The sequence below is a fragment of the Mastomys coucha genome, unplaced genomic scaffold (assembly GCF_008632895.1).
Source record: "Mastomys coucha isolate ucsf_1 unplaced genomic scaffold, UCSF_Mcou_1 pScaffold15, whole genome shotgun sequence".
Classification (NCBI taxonomy): Eukaryota; Metazoa; Chordata; class Mammalia; order Rodentia; family Muridae; genus Mastomys; species Mastomys coucha.
The window spans coordinates 103,816,343-103,827,520 of NW_022196897.1; the positions used below are offsets into that span (position 1 = coordinate 103,816,343).

An 11,178-nucleotide genomic window follows, 5' to 3' on the forward strand; every position below is an offset into this window, starting at 1 on the left:
CGGGAGGAACCAGGAAGTAAGAAAGCAGAGAAGATGAGGTGTGAGATAGTGGGGGCCCAGCAGTCAGGCCGCAGAGAAGTGACTGTGAGCCATGGCTTCCCCTCACTGCTCTGTCCCACAGGTCTCTCCAGTGCTGCGAGACTTCCTGGAACGGATGCTGGTACGGGAACCCCAAGAGAGAGCCACGGCCCAGGAGCTCCTGGATCACCCCTTTCTGCTGCAGACAGGGCTGCCTGAGTGTCTGGTGCCTCTGATACAGCTCTACCGCAAGCAGACCTCCACCTGCTGAGCCCACATCCAGGGTGCATCTGCCACCTGTGCCCACAGGCAAAGGACACTGGGCAGCCGTTCCATTGGCGGGGGGGCCTACCTGCCTTGTCCTCTCAGTGTTCTTTCCAAAGATCGAATGTGAAGCTCCACCCCTTCCCTCTTGCCCTTTTGCCCACTGGGCCAGGCCGGACCTGCCCCCCTTGGTCTCACTCCCCAGAGTCCCAGTTGCCTTTGGGATGACAGTGACCCCTTCTGCAGGTTTGGCCCTTTGTTATTTACACAGGGATGCTTCTAAGAAATGTGGAGAGTGGTGCTCCTGGCTATGAGCCAGCAAAGCTGACAGGCTGCTGCAGATATTTAAAGGCAGTGTCCACAGTGACCCAGGCCACCAAGAGGGTGCATGCTCCATCTTCACACGGACTGCTATTCTCAGCTAAAGCTTCAAACCCTGGAGTCCCAGAGGGCCATGGGGAAGGATTTCACTGCCTGAATCCTTCCTCCTCTGGTCTGACTTCTGGAAGCCCCACTTGCACCTGTCTCCGGTCTGTTCCCTGGCACTGCCTCTCCCCTAGAAAGCCTCTACAGAACTGAGAATCGCCTGTGTGTAGGCTGTGGGAGCAGCAAGGGGGAAATCTTCTGAGAGAGAGAGTGGGGTTGCCAGTAAACATTGGTTCCATTTTCCAGGATGTAGAGGATATATTCTCCTTCTCCCTCCCTCCCTCCCCTCTCCCTTCGTCCCTCTCTCTCTCTCTCTCTCTCTCTCTCTCTCTCTCTCTCTCTCTCTCTCTCTCTCTCTCTCTCTCTCTCTCTGTGTGTGTGTGTGTGTGTGTGTAAACTTCCCCCCAATGGCCCAGGTCCTTCCAGTTACCCACAGAGAGCCTCAGAAGAGCTGTCCACTTCTTTTCTACCAAGCTCCACTCTGAAGGAACCTGCTTTTTGGACCCGGCTTTCTGCCGCTCAAGTCTCATGTCATTACCTAACTGGTGAAGGGGTGTGTGTATGTCAAGTCTAACACATGCTGGGGGCCCTCGAAGTCTCTGAGTCTCTCCCATACCGAGGCAGGAATAGTAAGGAAATAAACTTCGTTTTACCTGTCAGCAACTCCTCAGTAGCCAGATCAGGGATCCCTCCTCTTCAGAACCCTAGGCTGGGACAGAAAGGTGAACCACCTCCTGGAGGGGGTCCCTCCTGCCAAGGGATGGGCGCCTCCTCATGCGAGCCTGCTGTCCCAGCAACCCTGCGGATACTTACCTGCCTCCCTGACCTCTCTCCCTTACCACCTTCCTGGCTGTTGTGAGACAGGGAATGCCAAGGAAGAACTCCAGTGTCTGGACCCTATCCAGATAATATTTTTAGACTCCTCTGCTCCCTGGTGACCTGCAGTAGGGCAAAGAAATTGCAAGGTCTTTTTTTTTTTTTTTAAGGGTCAGAGTTTTAAAAAAACAAAAACAAAAAACAAAAGCATCCTTCCCTAGAAATTTTTGTGACTTGTTTGCACTTGTGCCTGTTTTAAATTAAACTAAATGTTCGAACCTTTGGGATTTTCATTCTCTGGGACTGGAGCTAGGCTTTCCTGGAGCTGGATGCCCTTGGAGTGAGTGCCTGGTGGGCTCCTCCATGGTTACTCGAGTCCACAAATCACCCGGTTTCTTTGGCTTGGACACCTAGAATGAGGGCCGAGGAAGGAGGAGATGGGAAGTGGAAGGGCCTAGGAAGCAAAGGGGAAAGAAGGCTCGGGTCAGAGCTGAGCCCTCTGAGGAGCTGCCAGGTGGAGGTGTGGGGAGGGGCCTGGCGACCTGGGGCCAGAGACTGACCTTTCAACGTTGGTTTCTCCCTTCTCCTGGTCTTCAGGCTGCCCACAGAAAGTTCCCTGAAAACAACCCTTAAAACTGAAGGACTCTGAACTTTCAAAAGGGCGGGAAGTAGCTGGAAATTTGGGTTCTAGCCCTGGGGTTGGAAAGTGGCAAAATTACCTTTTAACTTTTACTCTGACAGTGATCCCAATCTTCCTTTTCTGAGCTCTATACTCAACATAGTGCTCACTGAAACCACTTAACTCAGAGCAAGGAGCCATGCCCAGCCCCAGCCCCAGCCCCCATGACTCTCTAGCTGCAGAATGGCCATGGCCAGGGCTGATGGAAGTGCCTCCAAATGGAGTGTGTGCTTCCATCTTTTCAAAGGAAGCCAAGAGGCAGCAGAGTGAGCAGGAAGGCAAAGAGAGGCCAGTTCTCCAATGGAACAACACTGGGTTTATTAGCTGCTCCTCCCCGGGCCAGTCGCTTTCACACAGAGCACATGGCTCCAAAGGCTTGTGCTGATGTCCTTCACACCCTTCCACACCAACCAGCTCTGAGTGCCAGTGGCTGGGGCGACTCTTCACAATGACGATGATGACAAGAACAGGAAGAGCAGAATATGCAGCAAAGTCTGCTGCGGAAGGGGACAAGGGAGGACCACAGCCTCAGTATACCTAGAGCTGACAGGAAGTCCAGAGAGAGCGAAGTGTGCTGGAGTTCTGTACAAAGCCTGCTAAGGCTTAGCTAAGGCTAAGGGCAGACAACAAGGCCCACAACTCAGTTGAGATGGGAAAGATCTACAGTGTATCAGAAACATCACTTTCCACCACCCATTTTCCAGCAACTCCCCAGAGACAGGAGCAGTCGTTTACCCAACAGAGACTCACCAAGGTGACGCTCCCACGGGATACATATCAGTGACACTGGATGGTTGGCAGCACCCCCCCTCCCCCGCTGCTTCCCCTCAACATAACTTGTGAGCCAAATTTCACGGTGCTTGTAAGCCAAAAATTATTTGTATCCTTACACCATTAAAAACGTCACTAAAAGTAAACATAGTTGAAAATGGAATGTGAGCGAGGAGGGCCAGAGGAAAAGTACTATTCACTTGGAGTGTCCCAGGTCTGACCTCCTTTGACTTTTCAGACACTGTGGTATACTGTTTGTCTGCTCCTCAGGATGAGAAAAGGCAGGTGTGTGTGCGCGCGGGTGTTGGGGGGCAGAGGCCGGGAGTGTCTGTGTGCGTCCGGGTGGAGATCACCCTATCATGAACAGCAACTGTCATAAGACAACACACACACACGGTCAGGTCAAGGCTCAGAAGCCATGAGGGTTGGCAGCTCCAGCCGTTCTAAGGATAAGCAGGAGATCTTCCAACAGTAGCCTTAGCTTGCAAAATAACGTGGGGCTCTTGGTAAAGGGTCCTTGCTGGGCTTCTGAGCACTTCTTACTACACCCAGTGCTGACCTTCCTTGTTCACTGTTCCTCACTTCATTGAAGTGAAGTGACTTCAAGTATCTGGATTTAATATTTTACGAGAGGAGCACGCTTGATGGGTAAAAAGAGCACACAGAGGGAGAAGTTACACAGCGATCGATGATCTCCCGCTGAAAGCCAAGTCTGAGCTCCCAGGGCGCAGCGAGGAGAAAGCAGAGGTGCCACCAGGGGGCAGCAAGGATCACGGTCCCAATTGTGGGCTGGAGCGCGGCCTCGGACGCTAGCGAGAGGGCCGGAACTGCGGAGCCCTCTGGCCCCTGCAAAAACTGGTTTCCGACTTCCTACCCTTCAACCGCAGACTCAGTTTCTGGACACCAGCATTCTCTCTGGGCAGTTCCCTCGGAGTTACTGGCAAGAAACCTTTCCACAAAGACGATCTTCCACAAAGATCAACGTCTTAAAAGACTTTATCGCAGGCAAGTGAGGGGCTACATGCTCACTCTTCCGGAGCTCACAAATAGAAACCCGAGGTACTATCGCGGCCAGAAAACTTTCACTGCCTTGAGGCAGGAGTTTTTACCCCACCCTGCGGGTACAGATCTTCCACCAGGAGCTAGCACTGACACTGGGGTCGTAGAGCTCGCAACCTGTCAAACTCCTTTCTTCGCCCCCTCTCTGAGGCGGTACAGTGTTGGAGGGCAGGGGCGGAGAGGGAGAGGACAAAAGACTTCGCGGGGAGGGGGCCTAACTACTTCTCCACAGTTGCCTCTGACTCACTAATCTGCCCAGTAATAAAAGCTGGAAGCTGGGCTGGGCCTGCATCCCACGCGGTGGGGCCCAGGCAGGGGTCTTTGGTCTTGATCTAGCATCCATCATCCGCCCTGCCCTCCATTAACAGCCCAGCAAGAAGCAGGAGACATTTAGCAGCCCCCTCCTAGGCTCTCTCGGGAGTTTGATGTAATTTAGACCCGGACCTGCGGCTCGTGTGGGCTCTCGACTCCCGCGCCCGCCGCCGTTTAACGTGGCAAACACTACAGTCAATTATCCCCCTCGCGGAGTGCTATTTAAAGAGACGTTGTCAGGTTCTTAAGCCTCGGATCAGACCTGCTGCTTTCTGCTTCATACACAAAGGCTCAAAACACGAGTTCTTTTGAGGGTTGGGAGAAATACAATTAAGCAAAATCCTTCCTAACTGTTCTACCCTCCTGGAGCACCCACGTGCGGAATGGGGGAGCTGGGAGGAAGGAGGAGGTGGGGTGCTATGTCCCTTTCCATTTCAGGCCTCCGAGACTAAGTGGAAATATAAAGTAAGGCTGGGCCAGGATGAGGGAAGGAAGCCTTGAACCTCAAAGATGAAATTCAAATGCAATCATTTTGGGGGGGGGGTCAAGCTGTCCCGGAAGCCAAGAGTTAGTTGGGGATTGGGGTAGCAGTGACCCTACAGTATCAAAGAAGTTGAATCCTAGGTCTGACTGAGGCAGAGTCAAAGGAAGCTTATTTCCCAGAATGGAAAGCTGGTAAATACCAAAAGGGGATACAGAGTCTCAAAATATGCCTGTCCTGGTGAAGGAAGAGTTTCTGCCTCAGAAAACCTTAACCACTGGATTCCTTCAAAATCAGCCCTCTTGTCCAAAAAGCTTATGGGGCCACCTCACTTCCTCCCTTTCTCCAACACTGACAGAGAAGGGAGACTTTGGTAATTTGTGAAACGATTGATTAGGGCACAGCCGCCTGGGCCCTTGCTCTCCAAAGCCAGCTCCACTGTTACCTGGCTGCCATGGCTGCCAAGGTGATGGGAAAAGTTAAAAATCGGCAAGGGATGCTGCAGAAACCGAGCCTAGGGAGCTGAACCTAGGCTGGCGTTGGGCCTGAGCCATCCACCTTTCTGGCTAGAAAGCTGAAGCCTACAGAAGCAGCCGTTCACGCCTCCTTCTTCCCCAGGACAAGGAAGTCAAGCTGGGGGAAGGTGGGAGATTTACATAGGAAATACCAAAGAGCACACAAAAAGATGGGATCTCTTTCTTACATCTGGTGGAGAACTACAGGAGATCTCCCTTTAGCAGTGGGGACAAAGGGTGGGCAGAAAACTGCAGAGAAGGGGAGGACTTGGAGGAAAGGGAGACAGCTCAGTAACTAGAGACAGAGTGAACTTTACAGGGCTCGACCTTCTTGCTCCTTACCGCTGAGCCTGCAGTACCACAGCCTCTGTGCCCGCCTGCCAAGGCTTTGGCCCAGGCACTGAGAAAGGGAGAGCGTTGTTTTCTAATTCCGTGCCACTCTCTGGCCCTGAAGCCTCCCCGACCAGGCTGGGGATGTCTGGGGCTGTGGAACGTCGGCGCAAACCCAGGCGGCCAGAGCCGGGGCCGCCCTCAGGATGAGGACTAAGGCCGACCGGGGCTTGCATTAAGGCCAGTGGCGCTCCCTCCAGCCCCTCGTGTGAACGCCACCGCCCACTCCCCGAAGACTGGGGTGAGTTTGGTCGGGCCATCAGAGCTCCCGCCCTAAGGCGTGCTGTCTCCTCCTCCGTCATGGTACCCAGAGCTAGGCTCATGCTCCGACCCAACTCTGGTCTCTCGCTGCCTTGGGCCCTACGGCCCGTGCCCTTGCCAGCAGAGGCAAGCTCACCTCCGTGGCCGTGGCCGTGGCCGTGACCGTGACCGTGGCCGCCGGCAGCTCGCGCAAACCGTGCCAAAAGAGGGCGCGGTAGACGACGGGGGCTGGGTCGTCGACGCTCTGGGCTGGGTGCCTGGGCAGGGTGGCCAGGGGGACTGTCGGAGTTGGAGCCCCGGGCCGCTGCCGCGGCGGCTGCCCGACCCCAAGGCCCAGTGAGGGCTTGCACACAGGTCCCGTGGCCGCGGGAGGCAGCCAGCTGCAGCGCGGTGAGGCCCGCGCGGTTGGTGCGGTCCAGGCGTAAGCCCAGGCGGCGGAAAGAGCGCACCAAGAACTCCAGCACCGCCCCGTGGCCGCACGCCGCCGCCCACATCACCGGGCTGTTGCCCGCCGAGTCCGTCGCCTCCGGATCGCCGCTGAACTGCACCAGTAGCTGCACGGCGTCTAAGTGGCCTCGCTCGCACGCCAGGCTGAGCGCCGTGCGGCCGCGCTCGTCCCGCAGGTTCACGGCCGCACCTTGCTCCAGCAGCAGTCGCACGAAGCGCGAGCGCATCGCGGGGTCCGGCAGCCCTACGGCCACCATGAGCGGCGTCCGGCCCTGCTCTGCGCGGCAGTCGATGATGCTGCGGTCCAGCGCGTCCAGCACAAACCGGGCCAAGTGCACTTTGCCCGCCTGCATGGCCTCAAGAAAGGTGCGCGTCCCCGCTCGGGGGCACAGGTCCTTGGGCTTGAGCATGACTCCGGCCGCCGCGCCCGGGAAGTCGGACGCACGGGGGCGCCCCTGTTCCCTCACCCCACGGGGCTACGGCCCCGGCCCGGACACCGGTAGCGCTCTTTCCGCGCGGCGCGTAGGTGGCTGCAGCCGAGGGTCCTGCAGGTCCCGCTCAGGTCTCCCTACCGCTCTGCCGCCTCGCCGCTCCCGGGGCGTCTTGCTTTTTTTTCCTCCCTGGCCCCCCCGCCCCCCGCCTGGAGGTGTGGGGCTGCTGGCTGCTCCCGACTCCCGCTCAAGCTCGGCTTCCTCAACTCTTGGGCCCTCTTCCCTGTATCCGACGGCCCCTTGGTCCCTCGTGGCTTGGAGCAGCGCCACTCACCGGCACCCCAGGCAGCCCCTGCTCCCCTGCTGAGCGGGTGGCTCCCGCCTGGCGCGCCTGCCTCCTGCCTCGGCGGGGAGCGCTGGCTCCTCCAGCTCCCGGAGCCTCTCCCCGCCTCCTCCTCTCTTGCGGGGGCCGGGATGCTTGCTTTTTTACTTGGGGGGCTCGGCGGCTCGTGAGGTGCCCGACGCCTAGATACCTGGCTTTATAGCTTCGGGGGTCTCCATGGCAATGGCTGCTCTGGAAGCAGGGCTGCACCTTCAGGGCAGAGACAGACAGGGCAAGGGAGACCGCCCCTGACCCCCGCCCTTTCGTGGGCCACGAAGTTGGGGAGCGGCTCCTCCTCCGCGCTCCCCTGGGAATGCGGCGGCGGTTGCGGGGCGGGGGCGGAGGCTGCTCGCCGGGGGCCACATGCACCCGGCGGGGCCAATCCTAAAGTCTCAGTCTTCTTTCCCCGCCCCCCGCCTCCGCGGGAAGCGGTAGCCTCGGCTGCTTAGAAACTGGCGGGAGTGCCTGCCATCGCTTTTAGGTTTAAAGGGACTGGGACCCCAGGAAGACAGAACTGGACAGTGCACGAGCTTGAGGTGGGCAACAGACAAGAGGAGGAGTACTTTGGGATATGAGGCATTTGTGCCCCGGACTGAGGGAGCTCAGTCTGGCTGATAACTGCCATCTAAAGTGCAGCGGATCACAGCCACACACAATTGTGCCTCCCGCACAGGCTCACTCAGAGCAGGGCGGGGGTGCATTCTCCAAATCTCAGACGTCTCCAAACCTGACAGCGCACCCGTGTGCCAGCTCTACGGTTGGTCGCTGTGGAGCAAGTTGACTAGACACTGGCCGCTGTGACCCAGGGCGAGTGCCTTAGGAGTGTGCAGGCATTAGGATCCCCAGGTACTATCTCCTATCCCCTCAAGGATGGACAAGCTAGATCTAGGGCAAAGGACAAAAGACACAAGCAAGAATTTCCCGACAGGGCTGGGTTCTCATGAGCACAAAACCATCTCTAGGCCACAGAGCTCTAGGCCTGGCCCCTAAAGAAAGGAGAGAGCCTGAGATCCATTTTTTTTTCCAACATTTGTCCTCTTCCTTTGGACAATCAGCTCATGGGCGCTAGAGAGAGGTAATACTGAAGGCCTCCGCTGAGTCTTACAGTGAATATCCCACAAGCTTCCAGGTCTAGAGGGCTTGAGAATAGTTGAAATGGAGTTTATCTGTAGAATAAGTGAAGGGCTAAGGACTTTTTGAAGCTGGTAGAGTATTTGTCTAATATACACGAAACTATTGGTTTGATTCACATCTGGAGGAAACCAGATGTGGTGCTGCACACTAGCAACCACATGAGAGATGGAGGCAGGAGGATCAGAAGCTCCAAGATCATCCTCAGCTATATAGTGAGGTTGAGGCCAGCCTGGGCTACATGAGACACTATCATTGTGTTTCCAGCAATGGGAAATGCAGATACACAAACTAAATTCTGGCCCAGCATGTTCAGGCCTGGGTTGACACTACCAGTTATCAGCAGTGGTGGCGCACGCCTTTGATCCCAGCACTTGGGAGGCAGAGGCAGGCAGATTTCTGAGTTTGAGGCCAGCCTGGTCTACAGAGTGAGTTCCAGGACAGCCAGGACTACACAGAGAAACCCTGTCTTGAAATGAAAAGCCAAACAACAACAATAACAAACAAACAAACAAACCTAAATTCTGAATGAGCCAGACTTGTCTTCTCTGTCAGGAAGACAAACTGAGGAGGACTGGAAACATCTGCTAAATACAAACTCAAACAGCCAGTGGAAGGAAGGATCAAATGATAGGAAGGAGAGAGAGCTAAGGTTTTCTGAAGGCTGAAGCAGAGTTGGTCCTTTAAGGATGAATGACACAGGTTAAGAAACGAGGAAGATGGTCCAGACAGAGGGGTTACAGAGACAAAGGCACCCAACAGACACAATGTTGAGGCTTGTGTTCAGGGGTCCTATGCTGTAAGAGAAAGGAAGCTCAGGTGAAGAAATGAGGATGTGTTCAGTCTGGGAAGAGCAAGTTGCTCTGCAGGACACTTCTAAGGATTCTATGAGGAGTGCTCTTGCTGGGGAGCAGGGGGAGGGGGAGGCCCTGGAGCATGTGTGCCTTCTGGACCCCTTAGGCTCCAGGATGGCCCTGGAGTGGATTCGAGCTAGCCCCTACAACAGGGACTCATACTCCCCTTTGTCCTGTGAGGCATATTACTAAGTGCACAGTCAGTGAAGTGAGCCCCCACACATTTCTTGGCAGGAGAGTTAGGTCTCAGCCTGTGTCACATACTGGTAGTGTCAACCCAGGCCTGCACATGCCCATCTGTAAGAGGAAGCAGAGACAGAAACTCAGCCTGCACCACACAGGATCAGGAGCCAGTGTTGGAGAAGCACCACATCATTGAGAGAGACCTCAAAGTCCGTCCCATCAACAAGCAGGTGACACTCTCCACTCCCAGGAAGGGAACAGGGATGCTTCCCCACCTCTTTCTGCAACAGAAGAAAGGTTTTTGTCCTTTTAGGACTCAGTTTCCCCTGTTTGCATCAGGAGAGAAAATGCTTTCTTCCCTTCGGGATCTAGAGGAAGGTTAGGCTGTGTACCTCCAAGAAGTAAAGCACCAACCCAAAGAAAAGGGTGTTAGCCAAGCCCCTCCTCTCAAGAGCCTCCCTGAACCAGCTCAGCTTTGCCAGTGCCCCTGTTGCCTATGGTGGATGGAAACAATGTATTTGTGTGTTGGGGGGTGTAGTGGAAAAATTGGTCAAGTCTTCTTCCAGCCTCACTCTGGTTTGTGCTGAGTTCCCAGATGGGCAGGGATTCCCAGGTTTCAGAATCTAGAGCCTTTGCTCTGACTTTCTATCCTTGGCTCACAATGTTCTGAACAGAAAAGAAACAGCAAAAGCTGGAGGGGGGGGGGCAGAAAAAAAAACCAGAGATTTCACTGTGGAGCACAGAGGCTCCAACAGCCTGAATTAGAAGCTGTCGCTTAGGGAGCTGAAGGCTGACAGGAGAAGGAGCTATGCAGGCAGGGGGCAGGCAGGCACTTCACACTCCTCCCCTCCCACCTGCCCAGCTTCTCCTGCAGGCCCCAGGCTGGCAAAAGGGCTTCCTCCCAGAGGTGCCTCAGTTTGCAAGTCTGTCTGTCTGTAACTGCCCCTCCCGCCCCCTCCTTTCCTCTTCAAGTGTCACCAGCCCCCTCACCCTGTCACATTGTACTTGCTAGCTCCTGAGGGTTGAGTCTAGTGGCACGTGCCTCGGAGCTGCAGGGAGCTGGGAGGAGGTGTGCGTGCAAGGGGGGGTGGGGTGAGTCAGCAGAGGATCTGCTACTGAGTCAACCACAGGACAAAGCCTAAGGGGTGAGGACCCTTCTCCATATCAAATGGAAATGGAAATCGTGAGTGGAGAGGGAACCTGGCCCTATGGCACAACAGGATGGAACCCAGGTGTCTTTTACCTGTCTAGTGCCCAGTGCCCAAGGGAGGGCATCAATTCTTCCTCTGTACTTCCCCCGTGGCCACAGATCAACCTATCTCCAGGGCCTAGAACCAGCCCTTTAGGGCATCAGATTGAAAGCAAGCAAGTGGGTATCCAGACTGCCTAAGAAGCCATTCAGAGGCCCCTTCAGGAGGCAGGATTGCAACCCCTTCCCATGTGCTTAGCTGCAACCTGGCCTGGCTAGAGAAGAAAACTGAAGGTGGCTTTCCCTTGTAGGTTCATGGGTATTGACTGTGGCTACTGTCCAGTGGACCCTGCTGCCTCTGATGGAGGCTCATGTACCCACCTCACTGAGTTCCCCTCAGTCTGGATCCTCATAGCCACAGAGTTGCATCCCCGGGAGGCAGGAGGGAAGGGCAAAATAGGATTTCTGGGAATGGGCTGAGGTCAGGGCATTGCCCCAGGGTGTGGATGTCCCACCCTGATGGTATCCAGTGTGGCTACGACAGGGAGTTTGGCTGACAGAAGCTAAGC

At 55.7% G+C, this 11,178-nt stretch overlaps 2 protein-coding genes across 7 annotated transcripts in view; one reads left to right on the forward strand and one right to left on the reverse strand.

Annotated features, from left to right (window-relative positions):
- The window catches only part of Pak6 (p21 (RAC1) activated kinase 6), a 36,609-nt gene extending 34,807 nt beyond the window's left edge, over window positions 1–1,802 (forward strand). For 5 of the 6 annotated variants that reach the window (XM_031371462.1, XM_031371459.1, XM_031371458.1 and 2 more), the window contains one exon: window positions 122–1,802. In XM_031371462.1, coding sequence (XP_031227322.1) covers window positions 122–289 — 168 coding nt within the window. In that variant the 3' untranslated portion in view covers window positions 290–1,802. The remainder of the gene's footprint in view (window positions 1–121) is intronic. The other variant, XR_004118791.1, reaches the window with a different exon arrangement.
- A 703-nt stretch (window positions 1,803–2,505) lies between these two features.
- On the reverse strand, window positions 2,506–7,373 carry Ankrd63 (ankyrin repeat domain 63). Its single transcript, XM_031373632.1, has one exon. It carries the CDS (start codon window positions 6,847–6,849, stop codon window positions 5,680–5,682), a length of 1,170 nt encoding a protein of 389 aa, XP_031229492.1. The 5' UTR covers window positions 6,850–7,373; the 3' UTR covers window positions 2,506–5,679.
- Between the last annotated feature and the right edge of the window lie 3,805 nt (window positions 7,374–11,178).

Bases quoted from the DNA above. Each gene is read 5' to 3' on its own strand.
- Ankrd63 (XM_031373632.1), bottom strand. From the start codon at position 6,849: ATGCTCAAGCCCAAGGACCTGTGCCCCCGAGCGGGGACGCGCACCTTT.